The sequence below is a fragment of the Henckelia pumila genome, chromosome 3 (genome assembly GCF_033568475.1).
Source record: "Henckelia pumila isolate YLH828 chromosome 3, ASM3356847v2, whole genome shotgun sequence".
Lineage (NCBI taxonomy): Eukaryota > Viridiplantae > Streptophyta > Magnoliopsida > Lamiales > Gesneriaceae > Henckelia > Henckelia pumila.
The window spans coordinates 147,544,006-147,569,613 of NC_133122.1; the positions used below are offsets into that span (position 1 = coordinate 147,544,006).

At 34.3% G+C, this 25,608-nt stretch overlaps 3 protein-coding genes across 12 annotated transcripts; 1 reads left to right on the forward strand and 2 right to left on the reverse strand.

The window, feature by feature from the left end:
* Positions 1 to 5,175: 5,175 nt before the first annotated feature.
* LOC140887547 (putative pentatricopeptide repeat-containing protein At1g26500) lies at positions 5,176 to 8,749 on the forward strand. Of its 9 annotated transcripts, none has more exons than XM_073294848.1 (4): positions 5,176 to 6,791; positions 6,880 to 7,000; positions 7,174 to 7,854; positions 8,265 to 8,749. In XM_073294848.1, the coding sequence occupies exon 1, from the start codon at positions 5,195 to 5,197 to the stop codon at positions 6,734 to 6,736; it is 1,542 nt and encodes a 513-aa protein (XP_073150949.1). In that variant the 5' UTR covers positions 5,176 to 5,194; the 3' UTR covers positions 6,737 to 6,791; positions 6,880 to 7,000; positions 7,174 to 7,854; positions 8,265 to 8,749. The 9 variants fall into 9 exon arrangements, with proteins under 9 accessions (XP_073150949.1, XP_073150950.1, XP_073150951.1 ...); XM_073294849.1 differs by having other exon boundaries at positions 7,174 to 7,520; XM_073294850.1 differs by having other exon boundaries at positions 7,174 to 7,253; positions 7,321 to 8,749.
* Positions 8,750 to 11,267: 2,518 nt separating this feature from the next.
* On the reverse strand, positions 11,268 to 15,779 carry LOC140891530 (pentatricopeptide repeat-containing protein At1g77360, mitochondrial). Of its 2 annotated transcripts, none has more exons than XM_073300057.1 (4): positions 15,674 to 15,779; positions 13,669 to 15,281; positions 13,056 to 13,146; positions 11,268 to 11,843 (listed from the first exon to the last, which is right to left on the reverse strand). In XM_073300057.1, exon 2 carries the CDS (start codon positions 15,244 to 15,246, stop codon positions 13,804 to 13,806), a length of 1,443 nt encoding a protein of 480 aa, XP_073156158.1. In that variant the 5' UTR covers positions 15,247 to 15,281; positions 15,674 to 15,779; the 3' UTR covers positions 11,268 to 11,843; positions 13,056 to 13,146; positions 13,669 to 13,803. The 2 variants fall into 2 exon arrangements, with proteins under 2 accessions (XP_073156158.1, XP_073156159.1); XM_073300058.1 differs by having other exon boundaries at positions 13,052 to 13,146.
* On the reverse strand, positions 11,512 to 11,880 carry LOC140889703 (VQ motif-containing protein 25-like). Its single transcript, XM_073297427.1, has one exon. The coding sequence runs from the start codon at positions 11,878 to 11,880 to the stop codon at positions 11,512 to 11,514; it is 369 nt and encodes a 122-aa protein (XP_073153528.1).
* Positions 15,780 to 25,608: the final 9,829 nt, after the last annotated feature.

The following is a 25,608-nucleotide window of genomic DNA, read 5'->3' on the forward strand; positions in this document are numbered from 1 at the left end:
ATCCTAACATCTCCAATGCTTTGTTCATCTGGTTCTGGTTCTGGTTCTGGTTCTTTTCTTTTAAAATATCTATGCATTATAGATATATGGATTTTCTAGAAAAGTAGCAATTGTCAAATTAGGAAATATCATATTGTTGAGCACAAAAAACCAGTTAAATAAATCAATCAATCCTAAAACCAATTAAATAAATCAATCAGTGCATTCAATATACGTACAGCCTACTCCACGTGATATACATCTGTTATTGGTCTAACTTTTGTAAATCATTCCAGAAAAATAAAATATAATAAAATAATAAATAAATAAATAAATGTAAACGAAAATTACTTTCTAGATGATGCACCACCCCATTTAATATCCACTACATATAAATATTAAAATAACTGAAATTCTGGAAACTATCTTCATCTTAATTCTTAAACCTAATTAGTAATTATTGTTTTTAATTAATGCATGGAAATATCATTAAGAAATCAACGAATAGAACCCTAACCTTTATTCTTTAATCTCTTCTTTCTTCAAACAATTTCTCTTCGAATGCAGGCTTCTGCAATCTACCGTTCTACCAATTAAAAAAACGAGAGAAAAGAAAATACAAAAATCAACCGATTGCAATTTGCATAAAGGAAAAAAAAAAAAAAAAAAAGCGTAACAAATTCTGAGTGTGGGCTAATTAAACTTTTGGGCCTATAAATATTTTTTTTTTAACTAAAAAAATTGGCCCACCCCACACTGGGCCAATATTAGCTCCGCCCCTGCAGATGCATTTGAATCAAAGATGACTGTTATCTTGCATTTATAAATAAGAGACCACAACCAATAGAAGAATTATCCGGCTCCCAAGAACTCACAATCACTTACAACTTATCAAAAAACTATTAAACACTTTCAGTTGTTCATATCCACAGAAGAAGAGTTCAAACGCTTACATAGAAGATCATGCAAAAGCCGAAGAACACCAGCACACGCATCAAGTCTATCAGATCTTTTAGGATCATATTGTGCTAAGTGTTGAGTTGTACAAATATTGTATTTGTAATAGTTGAGGTACTGCAAACCTCCGTGTATCAAAGTTTTCTATTGATATCTTTAATTTGAAAACAGAAGAAGGGGTGTGAGGTAGAATCAGTTGAGTCTCCAAACATCCAGAAACAAATTGTTGTGTTGATTACTTTCTGTTGAACACACACACAACCAGCAGAGCTGGCTGATGTAAATTCAATCTCCAAGTTGACCTTTTTTTCGCACAACCGTATATTTGTTGGTTGACTCTCGGAGATCTAAGAGAAAAGAACAGTATGATGTACCATGTTATCCACATCCGTTTCATTTATTTTTCTTGTTGTATGATGTACGGTTTCTTCTTGTGGAGTTTTCAGTTCTTGTTTTTCTTGCACCTTTCTTTTTCTAGGTACTGTATCCTTCGAACCAATCGATCGACCGTGCTTCTGACGTTTTTAGACTCATTTGCGAGTAAAGTATTATATGGTCCTACAGAAACATCGATCTTTACTAGAGTATTCTCTAATTGTATGTGTGACTTTGTTACATTTTTTGTGTTAACAAAAATATCGGCAATTGATTTGCAATTCGTTGAAAGTGAATGATTCTTTCAACTTCTTCCTCACATTGATTGTTTCAAAGATCGTAATGAATTAATATTTTTTCATTCCAACAAATTTTTCGTTATTCTTTAGGATACAATTTGTTCCTCCTAGTGTTGGAAAATTAATTTCATCAAAATGATAATCTGAAAATCTTGGAATAAACAAATCGCCTTTTAAGTGTTCCAAATATCTAATGATAGACGGTGAATCATATCCCACATAAATTTCAAGTCTACGTTGTGAATCCATTTTGGTCTATTGTGTAGGTGGGATAAGGACTTGTACCGCACAACCAAATTCTCTAATGTAAGAAACTTCAAGTTCTCAACCATATTCAAGTTGCAAAGATGAGTATTGGTGGTAATTAGTTGGACTTACATGAATCAATGATGCAGCATGTATGATAGCATGACTTCAGGCTGAATATGGTAGTTTTGTTTTTATGAGTCATAATACGGTGACGAAGATATAGTGTAGAAATTTTTAAATTTTAAATACGTGCAAACATTAATAAATAATTGTGTTAAAAAAAATTAAGTATATAATAACAATCAAGGTATCATAATACGGCGACGAAGATATAGTGTAGAAACAACATTTTTTTGTCAAAAATATATATTTCATTTCTTAAAAAGTTATGAAAAGATTAGGAAACGCAAAGGTTCATAAAATAAAATAATAAGGTTCCGTTTGAACATGTATTTTAAAAAAGTTTTTAGTGTTTTATTTTTAGTGTTTTATAAGTTTAAAAAAAACTTAAAGAATGTGTTTGGATAAAATTTTTGAAAAATATTTTTGAAAAATATTTTTTAAAAAGTGTTCTTTAAGTATAGTTTTTAAAGAACACTTGAAATGTATTTTTAGATGTTTTAACATGGAATCGTGAAAGACAAAGATGAATAACATGATTTTTGAAATGCTAATGTTTTTTATAGAATAGTTGTTCAAACACATATTTTTTTTCTTAAAACAACTTTAAAAACATTTTATAAAAAGTTTTAAAAAAATATTTTTATAAAAACGTTTTATAAGTACGTGTCCAAACGAAACCTAAATCTTCACACAAGCAATAACATCGATTAATGTTGAGGAATATAAACAAATAAATGCGTAAAAAATATTAATAACAAAACACGCAAATATAAAGGTTTATAAAAGTAAATATATTTATAATTTGCATTTAGTCAATATTCTTTGAAAATATTGGTAAACTTAAGATCTTGAATAATATTTTTTTAGGAATATTGATAAATATTATATAATTATATTGCATCCATGATCTATGGAGATTAACAATATAAAAATATGTTGTGCTACTTCAAGAACAAAAACATAAAATTAAAATTTGTGCTTCTTCAGGAGCATCAATATGAACATAAAATTTGTGCTACTTCGAGAACATCAATATTAAATTTTAATATTATGTTACTTCCGGAGCATTAATATAAAAGTAAAACTATTGACATAAATAATATTTGTGCTATTTTGAGAGCATCAATATGAAAGCTACATATTGTAACGAGAGCATCCATACAAAGACTGCAAATGAAAATTATTTATGATCAGTTCTACTTGAAGAGCACTCGTGTTGGTAACATGTTATAAATTTAGTGGAAAAAAAAATGAGATGAGAGAATGAAAGTTCGAGAGATATACAATACAGAAAGATACGTGTAATTTTTTTTTAGAGTACAATTACAATCAGAATACAACGAAATAAACAAACTGCTCGCTGATAAGTGCATTTTGTATGCATTATTTTGTGTTATTTTTAGGATTATTTGGCATGCAGTCATATTGTTTTATGTATGTGTTTATTGTGTTTTATTGCATTTGTGTGCATTTCACTTTTCGGGTTTTATTTGTAGGAAAAATGAGAAATTAAAGTAGTTTTGTGCAAAAGAAAAGAAAAGACAAGAACGAAAAAAGAGAAGCTTGAAGCGCCGTGAAGAAAAAAAGTAGAGCAACAGCTCTATACAGCAGCTCTAAGAGAAAAAAGAGCGTTAATAGCACTTGGAAAGAGAAGAAAGTAGAGCAATAGCGCTTAAACTAGCGTTATTGCGCTTGCAGCTGTGCATGCCTTGAAGAAGAAAGAAGAGGCACCTCTGTGCTAAATTGATGGAGCAGCTGCGCTCAACCTGTATGTGGAGAAACATGGAGCCGCGCAATTGCGCCTGAAGGAGCGCTGCTGCGCAATATGTAGAAACAACGAAGCGCAATTGCGCTTAAAGATGCGCATTTGCACTGATGCTGTGTCGGGGAGAATTTCGAAGCAGAAAAGCTCTCGCTCGAGCGCAACTTTATGCTTTCGAGAGAGCCTGGAGGAGCGTGAAAAGAAAAGAGACAGAACATGTCTTGCTCGAGCGCAACTTTATGACCTCGAGCGAGAGATCGCGAATCAGAATTTTCCAAAATTAAAACTCCTATTTTGCGGGTTTTATTTCTTGGGCTTTATAAAACATACGAAATTGAGAGGAGAAAAAAAGGGAATCGGCTAGGAGGCATGAAGATTTGAAGAACACTCTATTCTAGTTTCTTCTTCTTTTTATTTTTATTTTTGAATTATTGTTTTCATTTATTGAGTAGTTTTTCTTCAACAAAAACGGCGAGATTGGGCCGAATAATTTTATGTCGAATATGTGGATGTTGATTTGGGGTTTTTGGATTTTTATCTAGATTATTGATTTTTGGATTTATATTTTGTTCTTGTGAATACTCTGATCAATTATTTACTTGCATGTTAATTGATTCTGAGTTGACAAATTAGGAATTGATTTCGATCGCTCCAATAATTAACATATGGTTAAACCGACTAGAAATAGTATTAGGTTTCAGTATGCGGTTTTAGGTGAAAACTGAATTCTCATAATTCTCAATGCATTTGAATTTGATTTGAATTATGAAAGATTAATCCGTTAATATTTGAATGGTTTAACTGTTCTAGAAATATATTGTTAAATAAATTAGGAAAATTCGCCGTGATTTAAGATTTAATCTGGATCATATATTTGTCACTTGTTTGCATAATTTGTTTAGTATCTGCGTGTGTTTTGGTTGTTTCAATTTAATTGAATTTATTTTTCTTCTATTTTAAATTCTTATTATTTTTAATAATTGAATTTTTATTTAATTCTTAGCACTCCTGTTTATTATTCTGTCTAGATTAAGCTAAATAATTAAATTTTGAGAGACTTACAGTCTTTGTGAGATCGATACTTGGACTCGTTGTCCACTTACTATTACTTGACCTAGTATACTTGCTAGTAGACACCGAAATAAGCGGTCACTCGCACAATCAACGAGACTCAAACATAGACCCGAGACTTGCTTATCTCGAGCAAAAAATTACAAATAAACCACTAAATCTACCCGCAAGCAGCGAAAATCGAACTTGAGACCATATGGCGCAGGGCCTCAACCTTAACCAATAAACTAAAATCACAAAAGATAAATATTAATATATATATAAATATTACAATCAAATCAATAAACTAAAAATATCATTTATAAAACATTTCCCAATTTTTTAAAATATTTTTACCCTTCTTTTTCGATCCTGAAAACCGAGGCGAAACCCGTCCCAAATGCTCCGGTTCACAAAAATCAGCAGACCTCCCGTAAGCCACTTCATTCTCCGCCTTCACTCTTTTTCCACCACCGCCGAGGCCGCCGCCGCTCCTCCTCCGACTCAAAGTTCGGTAGCGTCGGTAAATGAATCTCACCTGCTCAAAGTCTGCACTGTCCTCTATCAACAACAAAACTCTCCCAACACTAAGCTCCAGGCCAGCCTCTCCAAAATCCCTTTCAATCTCAACCACGAGTTCTTCCTTCAAGTATGCGTCAAATTCCCATATTCATGGTGCCCAGTATACAAATTCTACCAATATTCTATTTCCCGGTCTCATTTCACCCACAACTCCACCACCTTCAACAAGATGCTTGATGTTGTGGGAAAGTCAAGAAACATTGAGCTCTTATGGGATCTCTGTCAAGAAATTGGAAAACTCCATTTAGTGAACATCAAGACATATATAATTGCATTGAGAACTCTAGCAGTGGCGAGGGAGTTAAAGAAATGTGTGGAGTTTTTTCATATGATGAATGGATTTGGTTATGAATATAAAGTTGAGACCTTTAACAAGGTGGTGGAGGTTTTGTGCAGAAATAAGCTTGTTCTGGAAGCCAACCATCTTGTGGTGAAGTTGAAGGATGTTTTTAAGCCTGATGTCGAGACGTATAGGTGGTTGGTATATGGTTTTTGTGATATTGGTGATTTGATTGAGGCCTCAAAGGTGTGGAATTTGATGGTGGATCAAGGTATTAAACCGGATGTTAATTCTGTCAACACTATGTTGGATACCCTTTTCAAGAACAACAGTTTTGGCGAGGCTTTGAAGCTCTTTCAATCAATGAGAGTGAAAAGAATGGATGATTTGGGAGTTTCGACTTATGGGCTAGTGATCAAGTGGCTGTGTAAAAGAGGCAAGATTGGGGACAGTTATGCAGTACTTGAGGAGATGAAGATGAGGGGACTGAAACTTGATAATGAGATCTTGGGATCAATAATCTATGGGGTTATGAGTAGAGGAAGGGTTGTGGAGGGTTACAAGATCTTTCAAGGGGTTGAAATGCCAGATATAAGTGTGTACAATGGGATGATTAAGGGGCTTTTGAGATTAAAGAAGGCAGGCGAAGCAACACAAGTGTTTAGAGAGATGATCGGCCAAGGGTGTGAGCCTACGATGCATACATATATCATGTTATTGCAAGGTCATTTGGGGAAGAGAGGAAGGAAAGGGGATGATCCATTGATTAATTTTGACACCATTTTTGTTGGAGGTTTGGTGAAGGCAGGGAAATCACTGGAAGCAACAAAATATGTGGAGAGGGTGATGGATAGAAAAGTTGAGGTGCCAAGATTTGACTACAACAAGTTTTTGCATTACTTTTCAAATGAGGAAGGTGTGGTTATGTTCGAGGCAATGGCTGAGAAGTTGAGAGAAGTTGGATTGTTTGATTTAGCGGATATATTTGCTAGGTATGGTCAGAAAATGGCGACTAGAGATCGACGGAGAAACATAACAATTGATGACATAAGTTGCAGTAGCAATTTCTGTGAGACTTAAGCAAAATTTTATTGTCGATGAAAGGGCTTTTGGCATTGTGCATCCTCAAAGTCGGGTACTATTACATTTGCTTTTTGGCATGTTCTACCATCCTGAGATCATTGCACATTGCACTGTCCTAACCATTTGTGCACAATCTGTAGCCAGAGTCCCAATTTCAAGAGTTTGTCCTGGGTAGTTTTATATTTAAGCTAAAATGGAAGGAAGTTATATTTATCCATATGCGGCTTCCCCAAATTCTACATTGTTTGGGAGAGGAATGAGGTAACCTGCATTTCATTCTGCAAGGAACCCTCCCTTTTCTTGTATTAATTACTAAAATAAAGTTATCTTTCAATGGCAAATCACGAGAATGCAAGATGGATTGATGCCACAAATGATGGTTTCTCTTTTGAATGGTTAAGTATCAAATATCAATGCACTTGTTTATTTTGCAGGGAAGTTCAAGTAATTACAATAATGTTTCATCAGTATCTCGGCAATTGTATTTCAACCACAAAAGTCCCAAATGCAAGAAGTAATGTTCATAGAGAATTATAATTTCTATATCATAAAAGTATACTGATCTTTACTTATTTCACCAGTTGCTCTGCTACACCAATCTACCGTTGTGCTTGCCTTTTTTCAGAATGGATCCACGCCTGCTTCTGCTTGATCCCAGAGTTTCTTGCGCTCTTATCCAGTTTTTGTAATTCCGTTGCAAGTGTTTTGTTCACATTATGCCTATTGGGCACTGCCATCAAGTTCATTATTTCCTTCCTGCAAATAAAGTTTCTGATTCAAGGTTTTTGAATTTATCCCGTGTCTATTAAAAAATGAATTCAGTAGTCTAATTTACTGGAATGCCTTATTTAAAAATGCCATAAAAGAACCTCCCAACTTTCACTCTTGAGAAAACGGATGGAAGCCTTCTCTTTTGCAAATAATTTTCGCTCTCTTCCAATAAAAATCCATGGCCTGCTCAATTTCAGTTAAGAGACATTCAGTCACTTGTTCAAAAAATATGAAGAGACACGCTTCTTGCTGTTTTTTTTTGGGTTGGGTGGGGTTATTGGTAGTGTTTTTTTAACGAAATTAGTGATGGGTCTGATGTGCATGCGGTTGCTGCTGCATGTTAGGTAATCATTATTTTTTATTTTCATTTTTAGAATTGTTAGGTAATCATTATTAAATTGCTTTAGTTGTGTATTCTGGAGGTTGTTTTTGATTTCATATCTTGGTGAAGAGATTCCAGTGAGTAGTATTATTGTCCTTCAGTAATTTGAACTCTCTCTTTGGTGCAAATGAAGCACATGTATCAAATCTAGTCGATGCACTAAAATCTCTCGTATAAAAGGAGATAGATTCTGAGAAGCAATCTTCTGTCTATTCTTGCTGCATTTCAGGGAATGTAAGGCGTGAACATGACTGAGTTCAAATCTATTCTTTTGTTTTGTGCTCCTCCTGTTTTTGCCTGAAACAATTATGATTATTTTGACTCTCGATGCATTTCATCTCATATATGCTGGATTCTCCATCTTAAATGCAGATAAGAAGAGATACTGTTGGAGTACTTGATGTTCTCGCAAGACTATGGTAGTGTTTGGGGTTGATTCTAGGAAGATTTTGCGAAGGAAAAGCTCAAAAGTACTTCAAGCAATCTCAAACACTACCTATAGCGTGTACTACCTTCACGAATTGTTGAGCTGATGACCGAATAAAGGCACACATCTGAACCCTCGATTTTGACCCATCCAACGATGAACTAGTAAATGCTTTCTTGGTTTAGGGATGCAAGTCAAAATTAGTTAGAAAAAGAAGCAGGTAGTAACTAGAAAAGGAGGAGTTGTTATCGAAGTCATCATCATGTTCACACCTGGATTAAGCGCGTTTTACTACATTTGAATCGGGTTGTTATGATCTCATGTTGCAGTTCACACATGTTCAACACCATATAGACAAGAGTGTATGTGTGGGTCTATGTTTATTTCACCTATTTACTATATTTTATTTTTATATCAATTGTTTACTGTATTTCGTGAGTGGCAAAATCAATTCCAGAATGCAACTCTTACATGTACATTGATAAAGAAATGGTGCAAGTTGAGCGTTTCTTGTACAACTTGTTTTAGACTGGAGATAGATATTAGTAGAAGTAATTCTTTACTATCGAGTCACATTTAGACTTTGCAGCTTCTAAGTCAATATCAATGTTATAAAAAACGTTAAGACAGTAGGAAGAGCGGTAACTCACCGCCTAGCACTTAGTCGTCTAGGCGGTTTTTTTTAAAAGCTTAAATAATAAATACCTTGGAATATTCATGAGTTTTATTATAAAATATTATTTTTATGTTTTATGTTTTTCAGTTTTTGTACTAAATTTTTATAAAATTTTAATAATAATAATAATAACAACATGGATATTACTCCCTTCATTTTAATTATATTGTTCACGTTTTTTTTTTTGTTCCAAATATATAATCATATCATATTTAATAATATTTTTTATATTTCTTTACTAATATATCCCTATTAACTATATCTTGAAAATTGTGCAATCATTTTTTAATACATTGAATAGAGATAAAATAGAAAGTTTATATAAAATTTGCTTTTTCAATACATTTTTCTTAATCTGTGTAAAAATCCAAAGAGGACAATATATATGAGATGGAGGGAGTAATAGATATCAAGTCTTCATACGTAATATGAGATTTAATTTTTTGTTTGATTTTCTTTTCTGCAATTTTTTGTTCTTTCTGTGTTTGTTTCTCGCGTCGCATCTTTCTATTTTATTTTTTATTTTTATAAAAAAATAGTAATCGTCTAAACGGATTTTCTAAACGCAACTTTTTAGAACACCGATCAATATTGTTGCACGCGTGATCTTTGCTAAAATTTGGGTTCCCATGATTGGATTTTCTGATAATTCAGTCCCCCTCTTCTTTTTCTTCGTGAATTCATGAACGTTTGGAGTATTACACACTATTCAAGTTGCGCACACGTGAACTTCAAACAATATGTTATTTCCCATTGGGTAAAGTAAAATATAAAGCAGTCAAATATTCAAATTAATCCATCGAATTATTACGCATGAAACAGGATGCCCAACAGCATAGATTTGACCTGCGTCTAAACAATTGGCAACTACTCTCATTCATGTTGGAAATTGTTATTGAATGAATTGTGGAAATAATGAGCTTGAAAAGCTTGTCCCAAAACGCTTGAAAAGTTTGTCCCAAGTGTTACAAATAATTTGAATTTGGTGAAATAAATTGAAGAAAAATGGGGAATTGGTTGTCCCACATTGGAACAACTTCAATTTGTTGCTCACCTTATATAATCCAACTTAGGATTATGGAATTGGGCCCTTAGGGCACCGATGTTTTGTAAAGGGGCAAGATGTTAATCGATGCAACAAACACGCGCGCGGCCGGCTCGGCTCGGTGAGGCGAGGTCTTATGATAAATTATTCTTTTTGGATAAAATTTGGTTTAAGAATAATATTTTATTATTTTTGTGAGTGCGATCGATCGGTTAAAAACAACCGACCGAGCGCAGCCCTCCTCTGCCGAGACAAAATGTTTCATAAAAGTTGGGCGCTCGGTCCGCTAAATTTAACCGACCGAGCGCACCATGGTTTGAGCGAGACAGAATGTCTGTCAGAAGAGGGGCGCTCGATCGGTCAAAAATAACCGACCGCGCGCGCCTTTTGCAGACTGAAAAGTCACGACTGTTTTTGGGTTTTTTCTGTCATGGGTTGCATCCTTACACCTTATAACGTGTTGTTTCGTGTATAAGTCTATATATACGGTAGTTATAACACATAAAAGATAGACAAAACATTTGATAACAAGTATACATCAGATTTCTGCAAAATCTTCCTTCTCTCTCACAAAAAAAAAAGTTGATACATATTTTAGTTCGACGAAGATCGAGATATTTGTTGTGCTGCTATATCTCGATTGTATAGTCATTGTATCTTAGAGACGATTGCCGCCAACGTTGAGCACTGTTAACGGGCAATTTCGTCTTGCGGATAGAGAGTTTTTCTCGCCTCAACTTTGTTCGTCTTTGTTGCTGCTGTTGTTGTTGACGCACTAATTTTCAGAATTCGAAGTGCACCCTATTAACAATTCCTTCATCAAATTATATTGATTGATTTGGATTGTGGACCAAAGCCATGAAAATGTTACGTAACGCCAAAATAATGATGATGATTTGTTACAGTAAGGTAAAAATGTTTCTCTAAAAAAATAACAAGGTAGAAATGTTTGAATTACATGCACGTAGGCCTAAATTAGCACATCAAACTCTTGGTTTAGCAAGAATTAGTACTAATACTAAACCTCAAATGAGGGGAAAAATTAATTAACCTATTGTAATCTCATTAAAAGATGGAACCATGAAAAATAAAAGGAGCTCCAATTGGTATACAATATTTCTTTAAAAAAAAAGTGTTGAACCACTGATTTCAAGCTAAAAAATATAACCACGTCTATGTAAGAATATCACTGCAGTATGTACCACATTAACCATTAGTATTCTGATCGTAAGTTATAGCTTATACCACGGATTTAGTTCAAGATAACAAATACAAAAACAAAAATATATATATAAATAAAACAAAGCAAAAATAAAAACACATGACACAAGTACACAGTCATTAAACTCAGGACTCAGGAGAATCTTGATATGGTAATCATTAGACTCCATCTTTAATTTATAAACAGGAAAGAAGAAGTAGCTTGACTAGTTAATTAACTGGTAGCTAGGCGTCCCGTTTGATCAAGTGCTTAATATTCTTCAACAATTGGAAACTGATTGAATATATCTTGCATGAATCCATCAATCTCTGCAGAGAATCCGCCGCTTGAATTTGAACCTCTCCAAATCTCTTCTTCTCCCTTTATCCTCATGCAGCCACCTACGTCCATTCTCTTGTTGCTTTTCTTGGCCATGTTATCTTCTGTGGGCTTTCCAGTGAGTCTCTGCACCACTTCTCTAAAGCTTTCAGCATTTATCTTGATAATCTCTGGTGCAAATATGTGTATTATTCGGATCGGCTTCACTTTGGATATAAGATGTGTTTTCTTGTGCATCGTGCGAGCTGATGGAGTGGTGTAATCTGCAGTACAAACTTGTTTCTCAATCAACCTTTTCATTGTGTAAATGGGTTTCCAGCTAGAAACACTCAATTGGAAAAGTTATATGCATAGAGAGAGTAGGTGTTCGTGTTGGTAAGAAGAATAAGAGGATGTTGTTATATAAAGCAAATTAAACAACTTTTGATTAACCACGGGTAAAAAAATCCAATGCTGCAGTAAATAAGAATTTTAATAACCAAGACAAGATATAGTATTTTGTGACCAATTCTTTGGAGCACTGAATGCCCAAGTACGCTTAAAAGAGGAAATAATATATTTTAAAGCTGAGGCAAGGATTGCATGAATATCTTATTTTCATCACATATTGAAAAGGACGGAATCCTTAGAAAATATAGTAACTCAAATGGTCCCCCCAAGCCCAATCCCTCCCATCATGATCATATATTTCTATGTTTGAGCATACATGCATTTCATGTCTATCTACCTCATATGACCCGAGTAATTTATAAATACTCTTTAATTAAAGATTATGACAAAACAATGATATAACATAATATATACTAAGTTAACCATCTTTGGAGTATAGCTACACAATTTTTTTTTCTGCTAACTTTTCATTAATATTTTCTCGGTCTATCCTTCCCGATTGTTTTTGTCCAAATTGAGGTATAGTTTTCATATCTGTTCTCCATTGATAGTAGTTATTGCTTTGCACTCATCAAATACAGATGATTTTTAAAGGACCTAAGCAAGTGATCAAACTAATTAAAAGTCATCTGACTAATTGGGTGGACTCTTTCTCAATGTCATTATAATGGTAGGCTTGTACTTAGAATGGATAATTATAAACTAACTTAATCAAAATATCCTTGGTGTGAATGCCTAATCTTTTGACTCAACTCGGACATAATGTGAAAAGTTCTAGTCCATATTTACATTATTACATATCACAAGTATTTTATATTACTTGGAAGGTTTGAATTTTGCAACCAATAATCGATTATTTATCTTAGTAAACGTCTAAAAGATTTTGACTTTGTTCCAAACAATTAAAAGCAACAGTAAATTAGTACTCGTTTGAACACAACTCTTAGTTAGTACACAGATGAAGGGGAGAGATATAGGGTGAACGACAATGAGGCAATATTAATTGGTGGCAACGTATAATCGTGTATGGAATAATTAAATGGATAAAAACAATAAGGCAGTAAGATTATCTTGATCTCACCAACCATTAATCGAGGATTTGTGTTTGAGAACTTCAGATTTGGACTTGATACCTACTCGAGGAATAGAAAGTAGGCTTCTAACAAATTGTTTGACCTGCAAGGAGAGTAGATAGATACCAAGTTAAATATCTGTTCGTAACTAATGACCAGACAATTAGATCGACAACCATAAGAAGATACATTATACAGCGGAGTCCACCTGATATTTATACAGCATGCTCAAAAGAATTTGCACCAGATGATAAACCAACATGCATCCACTAAAATTAGGAATCATTTATTAATAATCAGTAAAAAACTGAATTTCTGAACTACTTCTACAGGAGCGTATTCTTGCATGTTAGCCACATTATGTTTAATCTTCACAGCAACTCTATGCCGCATCGACATAGAGTCTGACACACTTGTTTACAATGATATATTCTAAGCTTTGATCAAGTCGAGCATAAACTGAACTAATATAAAAGAACTGGGGAAATTTATGAAGTGGATTTCCCAATTAAGAAATTCAAAAATATATGGTAAGTGCTGAACATGACAAATGAAATCTGAAGTTCAGCTAACAAGCGGTCTACACTAATAATATGCTAAAGAAAAACAGGTAAGAACAACTCACCATGAAATTCAGACAACACATTTCTGGAGTGCACGAAAGCTTCCGAGGTTAATGGCAAATTCCTCATCTCAGGCCAAATACACAAGCCATACAGAAAACATGACTATATTTCTTAATTCGTCATCAATAAAAATCTCAATCATATAACGGATCCTTAACCAAAAGATTCATCTTTTCCTGCAGAAATTCAAGTACGTCATTTCTCCCTTCTTTCAAAAGTAGTTGCCTCAGCTTCCCAAAGGTATGCCTACCGGGTCGAAGTCCTCTTTCTATCATTTCTTCCATCAAAACACATGCTCTAGAGACATCAGCCTTGTTGATGAAGCCGTTAACTAGTGCAGAAAATGTGTGCATGCCTGGAGCAAACTGCTTGTTTTTCATATACCTCCACACCTTGAGAGCCATCTCAAATTCTTCCCTCTCACAAAACATCTTTATCATCATAGTGTAAGTGTCGGCATCTGGTTCACAGAGTTTGGACAACTTACGGAACACCTTAATAGCCTGATCAGATTCCCCGCGATACATCAAACCACTGATGAGAATATTACAAGTCCTTGAATTAGGCCTCACCCCGTTATCATTCATCTCAGCCACAACCTTATAGGCATTCTGGAATTTATTTGCTTTACAAAAAGCACTAATTAAGGCATTATATAGTGCCACGTCAGGTTTAGCTCCATTTTTTTCCATTTGGAAAAAGGTATTTATGGCATCCTCAATTCTATTTTCAATCCCATATGTATGGATTAAAACACTATAAATAAAAGATGTTGGCTGACAACCACCAAATTCCATCTCTTCAACAACTTGAACTGCTTCATCAGTCCTTCCTGCTTTGCAAAGAACGTCAACCATGATTCCGTAGGTCACAACATCCGGACGGCAATGAGCATCAACCATTTCCCTGAAAATTTCCCTAGCTTTAGGCAAATTTGGAGCCCTCCCCCACCCTTCAAGCAAAATGCTGTAAGTTTTTGAGTCAGGAAGAAATTGATTTTTCATGCCATCAAAAATCTCCTGAGCTTTCCTAACATTCTTTGACTTGCACAAAGCACTCAGCAAACCATTAAACGCAGCCAAATTTGGAGGCACATTATACTTCTTCATTATGTTAAATGTATAAATAGCCTCATCCACCTTTTGGGCCCTTGCATACCTCCTCATAATAATACAAAAGGTTTCGATGTTCAGCATTCCCTTGCTGTTCATGCAGTTTACAAGATCCCACACTATCTCATACTGCCTTATTTTTGCCAAAGACTCTATCATAATATGGTAAGCTCTAACACTATGATTGTAATTTCGTTGCTTGCCAGCCCACTCGAAGAACCGATGAGCCAGCATGCCAGCATTTTCAAACTTTTCAAGGACCTTTTCTACAATATCTTCAGAAACACGGATGCCACTCTGGTTGAGTGAAGTATCAAGCCCTGATTTGGAGCAGGACAAAATAATTTTGCAGACACTCTTTGTTATATCAGCTGAGTCTTCCTGTACTTCTGTTGAACTATACATTCTGCTAATTACAAGTCCTCCCACGGAACATCTATATCGACAGTGACTTAGCTTGATCATGATGGAATGTTGATAAAACTTTAGGGAGTCACCAACTGAAGAATGTGAAGCACCAGATGAATAAATATGAGCACATTATATTCTACTACAAGATTAAACACGGTGAATTAGATAATCAAGTAACAATTTCTTTTTCTTTTTATGGGATTATGTTGTTTTTTTGTGGGAACCATCATGTAAGCATTTCAACAAGCTCATGGCACACAAAATGAATATGGGCATCTCTATTCTAACTTCCGAGATTCCTGTACGAGATAAAGATTCTTATTAATGCATACATCCGAACTTGTGTATCTCTGCCAATTTTCAGTAAATTACAATTCACGCGAGATCAGAGCTTATCCAGAAAATCCAAGTCCTAATTCCACTTACATAAAACACAAGCAGACAAATACGCGGCTGAAACACAGAAACATTGAAAAGGTACCTGGAGACCAATTGAACAAACGCCAAGAAATGATGTCGGATCGCCGCAAAGGTGGGTGCCGAGGTTGTGGGCTGGTTTATGTTTGTGCGTTGGAACGAACCTGGACAAAGGAAGTGAATTTTGTTTTTTAACAAAATAACAAAAAAAAAAAAAAAAATTTAAAAGTTAACAAAATAACATTTAAATTGATTTTTTTTTGGTATTTTTTACTTTTTAGAAATTTAATATGTCACAAATTTTAAAATATTTTAATCACATTTTAATTTTAGAAATTAATAATAATAATAATCTCTATATCTAGAGTCTCTACTATTTTATAATAGATTATGGTACTAAAAAAACTGTTTTTGATATGCTTGGACACACCAAAATTTGTTTCCAAATTTGCCTTCTCTTTTACAAATTTTTTCAATCGAGAATTCATTGTGCATTGTTTGAAAAAACTTCTATATTTGAAAATTTTTTGAAAGAAAAAAAAAAACCACTACAACAGAAAGAAAAAAGAAAACCGCTACAACAGTATGTTTTACAATAGTTTCATCACGTCTGAAATCTCACAAAAAAATAAATTTCAATGATACCAATAAAACAGTTTTGTTATGATACCCACTTTCCGTGCCCACCACCATGCCTACCTATGAGGTGGCACTCATCCATTGGATGAACCATTTGTATATGATTCATCTCATCCATTGGATGATTGCCACCTCATAGGTGGGCATGGAGGTGGGTGACCGACGATTTCGGTTGGCAAAAATTCTAGCAAGTGAACTAGGTCAAGTTATAATATAGTTGGACAGAGTCCAAGTCGATCCCACAGAGACTAACGTTTAAATACTAAGATATAGACTATTCAAATTAATCTAGGCTAATTAAACTAAATGATTTTTATAAATTATTAAACTAATAAAAATGAACTAAATTATTCTAAAGCAAAAGTTTAAATTAAATTAAAAGAGCAGAAAAGCTTTAAGACTGATTCAAATTTTAGGAAAACGACCAGGAACACACAACGGTACTAGACATCGATAATTGCCACGTATTGGATTTAATCAAACAAAAATCATTTATATTCACGACGAAATTCCCTAGAATAATTATTAATCTATTTCTAGAATTAATAACCCTATTTTCATTTAACAGTTTAATTATTTCTAATTGAATTTAATTAAACAAAAACGCATTCACGAGTTATGGAATTTCAGCTTTCGCCTAAAATCGCACATTGAAACCGAATACTATTTCTAGTCGGTTTAACCATGTGTTGATCAATATTTTTGAAGCTAATTTCAATCTTTTCTTTTTCAAGTCCAGATCGAACGACAGACAAGCAATTAATTGGCCAGATTAAAAGCAAAAATTATGCACAAACATTAATCAATAAATATTCCATAAATCAAAATTCAATCTATCTGTTCCATGAACAAAAATCAATAGTCTGGCCCAATTGTGGCCCCGGTCAAAAGACGACTACTCCATAATAATAAAATCAAACAAAAGTTTCATGTTTGAATTCATAATAAAATAAAACAGAAAAAGAGGAAAAGAAAATTCTCAGCAATAGTGCCGAATCTTGCTTGCGTTGCGCGTTTCTTCTCTTCCAAGATCTCAGCCGCCAAATCCCGAAAATCTCGCCAAAGTTTATCAGTCAAAAATCAGAAGTTCCAAAGGTCCTCTCCAATTAGGGCTTTATTCCCTTTTATACCTCCTTTATTTTCGTCCAAAATAATGTCTAATATTGCCCAAAATAATCAGAATTCCAAAAATCCCAAATTCTGCACGAATTATTTTTTTCCATATTTGCAGTGTACACGGACTCCGGACATGGTCCGTGCCTAGGTCCGTGTATTAAAAATTCCAGCCCAAACATTTTACGAAGCCACACGGACCCTCTTCCAGAAGGTGCACGGGGTCCGTGCTATTTTCTGTGACGAACATCTCAAAAGCCGATGGTACACGAACCCTTTTCCAGATTGTGCACGGGGACCGTGTATTATTTTTCTTCCAATGTCTTTTGCTTCGAACAGGCACGGACCCTCCTCCAGACGATGCATGGGGTCCGTGTATTTTTCCTTCCTTCAATTCTCTTAGCTACATAAGATTTTTCCGTGTTCTCCGGCCAAGTTCCAACGTGACATTGAATTGTTTGACTTTTTCTTCAATATTAAGTTCTTCTCAAATCTTAGTCAAACCTACAAACATAGAAAATATGACGATTTATGCACAAAACTCGGAATATAAATGCCAAATAAGCACGAATACGACAAAATAAAGTGCCAAATAAGCTATAAAATTCGTGCTTATCAAATCTCCCACACTTAACTTTTGTTCGTCCTCGAACAAATCAGAAGAAATTAGATATGAGAAATATCGACACAGAGTGGCACAATCAAAATCTTTCAATCTACCAAATCTCGTCACACCCAATCAAAAGCTCATACGTCGAAAATCACAAGCCTCGCTTTCATCACAATTCAAAACTCGAACACTACCCAAAAAAGATCAACAGAATGAGACGTGTGTAGTGTGAGTGTCAGAACTTATACTCCCCAAAAGTTTTTCGGTTTAAAGATCTCTCATGTTTATTCACCAACCAATATTTTTTTTTCTTTTTCTCGCCCCATATGCTTATCTTTCATATCCCTCTCTACTAAATGTGGAACAATTATGACTCGGTCAATAGGTCTCTTAAGCTTATAACGTCAGGTCACGGTTCACGGATACAATAAAGGATAGGAAAACAAAAATGAGAGACAACAAACAAATTGTCATTTAGCGCAATTAAAAAGCTCCATTCCCCATCTATTATTGAATTTCATCACTTTCTTTTGATTCATCAATACAACCCATTCTCTTCTTCTTTTTCCTCATTTTCTTTTCAATACCCCTTGAATTTTTTTTTTCGAGTACTCTTCTTTTCTTTTTCATCATTTTTTTTTCAAATCAACCCTTTCTTTCATTCAAAAATAATTCACCAACTCCTTCAAATATTTTTTCTGTGAATCCTTGGAATTTTTGTATATGTAAAAGTGCCAAAAGGGTTTGTTTCTCTCAAAACTTAGGTAGGAAAAATAGTGTATGGTTAAAAATCAGGTGGTTAATGTAGGACAGAAGAGATGACGAATGGGGTCTAATTGCGTGCCATTGGCACACACCATTAGATTTTTATCAGGCTCAATGGGGTTAATAGGGACAAAAGTGATTTCTCAGGTAGGCTTGAAAGGCTCAAACGGTCCAAAGATCGCCTAAATCATCCCTAAGTCATAATCATTCAAATTTTCGCTTCGAGGGCTAATCAGACAAGTTTTAGGGATAACAACAGCTTCGAAAACTCTCCATTTTTTTTTCATGAGATCACCTCTTACCAATTCACAATTAACTTGCATAAGTCTGACAAAAGTGCATGAAGGATGTCTCATAAAGTCAATGCAAAACTAGTTCATATCAAAGTCTCTCCTTGCAACTACAGCTAATCTCATTTAGTTCTAGGCACAAAACAATTTCTCAGGCGATCAAAAATCTAGAAAACTAATTGGTATGTCATGTAAACCACAAGCGATCATCTCTTTTTATTTTGAAAATTTTTGCTAAGTGATGTAAAACATAGTGTAATGAACGACCTACCCTCACACTTAGAATGCGACACTATCCTCAGTGTTAAATGCTCAAAAAAAAAAAGAGGAAAATAACAATAACAAAGACACTTCCCTGGTTTTTTATTCATCCTCTTCCTTCTTGACAGTATCCGCTGGGACGGTATCAGCAGTCTAGATTTATCGGCGGGCACGGCAAACTAGCATGGAAAAGAAACAAAAATCAAATAAAAACAAAACAAAAACAAAATAAAAAGCAAAAACAAAAACACTGTGTTGCCTCCCAGTCAGCGCTAAATTTATAGTCTATAGCCCGACTATGCAGAAACCACCATCAAAGAGCGGTTGCCGCCCATAGTAAGAATCATACAACTCTACGTATGGGTCTGATTTTCTTCGCCCTCAAGCTTGGCGTGATATATACTTTGTAAGCTCGTCGGTCCAACAACACTTGGTCTAAAATTTTTCTTTTGGAAGGAGACTCCGAATCTAGGCTGAAGCTTATAGAGGATGGAATATGCTGGAGGTGGCGTCAATGGCAAGAAAGAATCTTCTAACGGTGTACATGGAACGACCATTGACGAGGTAAAATATGTAGCCTTGTATGTTTCTTCCTCCTCCAAGTCCACTATTGGCTCTTCTTCACAAGACAATTCCTCAAAAATTATTCCTTCATGCACTGGATCAGTTACTCCACTCTCTTGGCAGATCTCCAAATTTGGTTCTCTAAGAAGCGCAATCTGTTCATCCAAAAGACCCCAAGACTTGATACGGCTTTCTAAAAATTGATTTGTCTCTGTCTGTTGCCGCAAAAGATTCTCCAACTGAGCCACATGATCCTCAAAATACCCTACACACTCTTCTTGACGCTCCGGTGGTTGGTTCGAAAATTTTTTAGAGTCGATATCTGGAGGATATTGGTGACTCCAACCCTGCAGTGAAGGATCACAATGCCAATGATAGTCGAAATCTGCCATATCATTTATCAAGTGCATCGCACTGTTTTCATCTCTGCTGAACAAGTGACTGCCAGTGGCCAAAGCTCCATAATCTACCCAACGTCTTGTTAGCTCATCCAAACCACCATAAAAAATTTGAACTAAAGTGTAGTTCGAAAAATCATGACCTCTAAACCTGTTAGCCAAATCATTGAATCTCCCCCAAGCAGCATAGAAGGGCTCCGAGTATTGTTGACCAAACCTTGTGAACACCTGTCGATGATCCATCTCCAAGTACCTCACAAGTAAGAAAAAAAATAAATAATAATTAAAAATAAAAAAAATGCAAGAAAAAAAATGTTAGTCTCAAGTAAATAATCTATCCTAATATTAACTGAACAGTCCCCGGCAAATTCGCCAAAAACTTGACCGACGATTTCGGTTGAGAAAAATTCTAGCAAGTGAACTAGGTCAAGTTATAATATAGTTGGACAGAGTCCAAGTCGATCCCACAGAGACTAACGTTTAAATACTAAGATATAGACTATTCAAATTAATCTAGGCTAATTAAACTAAAGGATTTTTATAAATTATTAAACTAATGAAAATGAACTAAATTATTCTAAAGCAGAAGTTTAAATTAAATTAAAAGAGTAGAAAAGCTTTAAGACTGATTCAAATTTTAGAAAAACGACCAGGAACACACAACGGTACCAGACATCGATAATTGCCACGCATTGGATTTAATCAAACAAAAATCATTTATATTCACGACGAAATTCCCTAGAATAATTATTAATCTATTTCTAGAATTAATAACCCTATTTTCATTTAACATTCCAATTATTTTTAATTGAATTTAATTAAACAAAAACGCATTCACGAGTTACGGAATTTCAGCTTTCGCCTAAAATCGCACACTGAAACCGAATACTATTTCTAGTCGGTTTAACCATGTGTTGATCAATATTTTTGAAGCTAATTTCAATCTTTTCTTTTTTAAGTCCAGATCGAACGACAGACAAGCAATTAATTGGCCAGATTAAAAGCAAGAATTATGCACAAACATTAATCAATAAATATTCCATAAATCAAAATTCAATCAATCCGTTCCATGAACAAAAATCAATAGTCTGGCCCTATTGTGGCCCCGGTCAAAATACGACTACTCCATAATAATAAAATCAAACAAAAGTTTCATGTTTGAATTCATAATAAAATAAAACAGAAAAAGAGGAAAAGAAAATTCTCAGCAATAGTGCCGAATCTTGCTTGCGTTGCGCGTTTCTTCTCTTCCAAGCTCTCAGCCGTCAAATCCCGAAAATTTCTCCAAAGTTTATCAGTCAAAAATCAGAAGTTCCAAAGGTCCTCTCCAATTAGGGCTTTATTCCCTTTTATACCTCCTTTATTTTCGTCCAAAATAATGTCTAATATTGCCCAAAATAATCAGAATTCCAAAAATCCCAAATTCTGCACGAATTATTTTTTTTCATATTTTCAGTGTACACGGACCCCGGACATGGTCCGTGCCTAGGTCCGTGTATTAAAAATTCCAGCCCAAACATTTTACGAAGCCACACGGACCCTCTTCCAGAAGTTGCACGGGGTCCGTGCTATTTTCTGTGACGAACATCTCAAAAGCCGATGGTACACGGACCCTTTTCCAGATTGTGCACGGGGTCCGTGTATTATTTTTCTTCCAATGTCTTTTGCTTCGAACAGGCACGGACCCTCTTCCAGACGATGCACGGGGTCCGTGTATTTTTCCTTCCTTCAATTCTCTTAGCTACTTAAGATTTTTTCGTGTTCTCCGGCCAAGTTCTAACGTGACATTGAATTGTTTGACTTTTTCTTCAATATTCAGTTTTTCTCAAATCTTAGTCAAACCTACAAACATAAAAAATATGACGATTTATGCACAAAACTCGGAATATAAATGCCAAATAAACACGAATACGACAAAATAAAGTGCCAAATAAACTATAAAATTTGTGATTATCAGTGGGCAACATAGCATAACTCACCAATAAGATATATCAAATTTAATTATGTTTCTTCTCATCTTTACATAGATTAAATAAATAGATTAATATCAATTTATTCATTTATTATATTACACGTAATCAATATGTACATCTTATATATTATGATACACACGCAACACGTGTGCATCGGTAACTAATAATCACGTCACAAAAAAATAAAAAATAAAAGTTGTTTCCCGATTAAAAAAATAATAAAATAATTTTGTCGTCGTAAGAAGGAAAATAGAAAAAAATTAGTTAACAAAATAGCAAATGTTAATCAATCGTATAATAAAAAAAATCAAACCAAACTCTATATGTTTTATCACATGATTTCATTTATACAATCATAAAAACTCTTGTGAGTCGATCTCACCACTTAGTTTAATGAGACGAATGTCGATTTGAGTAATTTTTTTCAAAAATATTATTTTTATATGAAAAATATTTCTTTTTATTATAAATATAGGTAAAATTCACTCATCTTAGAGATAAAATTTGTTAGACTATCGTACAAGAAACCTACTTTTATCTATATATTTTAAATTTTTATTATTCCTGATATATCATCTAAATTATTCGATCATTCAAATATAACCTTAAGCATTGTTCAAGTGTGTATGAGATGTTATCACAACGGAAGTTTGACAAATCTAGTATTCCAATTTTAATTCGAAAATATGAGTTCATATATTTTTAAAGATTTCATGTGTTCAGTTTAATTTTGATTCTTAAATTTAGCACTAGACTATTACTAAGTTCTAACATGAACTCAATCATTGTGCACTAGACTTTAGGTTGCATCTCTTTTTTCATTCATCTCAATTATGTAGTTCAGATTTCATATTTAATATTTTTTTTTGGTACTATTTTACAAATTTATCTCAATTAAATTAATAACAGTAATTATTTGAATTATTTTTTATCATATTAAAATCATCATCAAATAAAGACAAAATGAGAAAATGTTTTATAAACTTTATCCCTTCAAATTTTTTTCTTAATATGTGTAAAGCACGAATAAATGAGACAGGAAGGTGGAAAAAAGAGGGGAGGACCTATGCCACACTGGGTGTCCTTCACCCAATGTAGCATCTGCCCTTCATTGGTCCGGGACCCACACCAACACCCGATGTAGCATAGCCCGAGCCAAAAAAGAGACAGTAAACCGTACTGCTTTTAAATAAGACAGTAAACTGTACTGCATTTAGTACACATCAATTTGAAATTAATGATATTATGAATGCGTCGCATTTAAACTTGTAAATATGAATCTCATTACCACAATTCATACCGTGGATTTCAGAGTAATTTTGCTCAAAGTTCTTTCGGACAGTGTTTTCATAATCGGACCGGTGATCGAACCGGTCTATCTAAAAAAAATGGTTCAACCAATCGGATCGTTTTAACCGGACGATCGAACCGGAAAACCGTTTATATAATATAATCTAATAAATAATATATTTTGAATTTTAAAAACTCAAAAATATATATAAATAGACAAAAAATATATATATTTGTCATAGTTTGAAAGCTAAATAAATATGTAAATATATTCAAAATGTCAATTATACTTCTAAATTATTTAAATAATTAATTATTTAATTTTTAAAAAATTAATAATTATTAAAATAATTTTTTAATGAAGTAAAAATTCCAAATAATCATGTATATATATATAAATATATTAAATTTAAAGTTTTTAAAATAAAAAAAATTCAAATTTTCAAAAAAAAAAAATAAAAAAATTGAAAAACCGGTTGAACCGGTTTAACTGGTTGAACCGGTTTTCCGGTTATTGACCGGTCCAACCGGTTCTTGACCGGTTCTGACCGGTTGGACCGGTTTTCCGATTTCCGGTGAAGTTTTGGACCGGACCGACGACCGGTTCCCGGTTGAACCGGCCGGTCCAGTCCGGTTTTAATAACATTGCTTCCGAAAGTTCTCTCAGTACTATATTATTTTTATTTTGGCTTGTTTATCTATATAGTAACGAATAACGTTAAGATACACACTATATTCCCAGTAATATTGCTCAAATTCTAGTATTTCCTCAAGTACCCCATTTTTACATTATTTTATTTTTATAAGAAAAATATAATAATAAAATAATACAAAGTCGGATGGATGGAAAAATTCACTAATTAATATTGCTTGTGGTGAAAAAAAATTATCCAAAACCCAACGGTTTCCACGTGTACTAATTTGGACATGTGTCTCACTCAAATATACGTCAGTATCGAAAATCTGCACGGTGTCGTCAATATATGAATATGAGTACAGCAACTCCCCTTAGAAATCCAGGTAGTGGTTTTGTTGAGTTTTAGTAGGATGATTTTATGCTACATTGGGTGAGATATATATTTTTTGTGTTTTTTATTAATATGTTTGTGCGAACATTTTGCTTGAAAAAAAAAATCATGTGTCTGTTTCTTTTGTGTTTTTTATTAATATGTTTGTGCGAACATTTTGCTTGAAAAAAATCATGTGCCTGTACTTTTTTTGGTCATTTAGCATGATATTTTTTGTCATTTAGGGAGATGTTCACACGAACATTTCAAAAAAATTAAGGAGTGTTTCATCCGATATAACATAAAATCACCCGTACTTTGTCAGCTTTTACTTAACAGAATTCAAAAAACAATTAAAAAATATTTTCTAAAAACTCTTCAAACATTACCGTAATTTCAAAATGTAATTCATTGAAAATGTCTATGCTAGCATATGGGCAGTAGGAATGTCTATGCTAGCACCAACGGTTTACTGCGAACATTTCAAATGCAAAATAAATTCGGCCATTGGATCGAATGGGGCAGCATAGACTGCTCCCCATTAAAGAGCCGATTGCCAGTATCGCCGCCTCTGCAGGATCAGGCCTGGAGAAAACCAAGGCTGCCCTCCAAGAAAAGGATGACAAAATGAGCGCGCACACAACGTTACTGAGACGGAGGAAGAGAGGGTCCACGGTGCAGAACTTGACAAGCAGGACGCCGCGGGGAGGCGCTCCGGAGACTGGACGTATTCTTACTCCACCACCGGGTAGAAGGGCAGATCGATGGGCCCATACACGGCATCGGGGAGCCCGCTGGGCAGGTGACCGAAGGCTCTGTGAAGTCTCATCCGATCGGCACCACCACGGGCACGGGACGCCCCACTACTGCGCATAACACGCATGTGGGTGCCGCCACTAACAAAGGGCACTGGTGGTGAATTTAGTGGTTAAAAACATATATGCGAATGTTTTAGAATATATATTCACTTAATTATTATAACGCACACAGGTTACTGCTCCAGAGCGACATTGTTAATTCGCTGTTTCTTTTCATGCAATCAGGGGTTTGTGTATGTAATAAGATAAAGCCATTGTATATGATTCTCGT

Bases quoted from the DNA above. Each gene is read 5' to 3' on its own strand.
- LOC140889703 (XM_073297427.1), bottom strand. From the start codon at position 11,880: ATGAAAAGGTTGATTGAGAAACAAGTTTGTACTGCAGATTACACCACT.
- LOC140891530 (XM_073300057.1), bottom strand. From the start codon at position 15,246: ATGATCAAGCTAAGTCACTGTCGATATAGATGTTCCGTGGGAGGACTT.
- LOC140887547 (XM_073294846.1), top strand. From the start codon at position 5,195: ATGCTCCGGTTCACAAAAATCAGCAGACCTCCCGTAAGCCACTTCATT.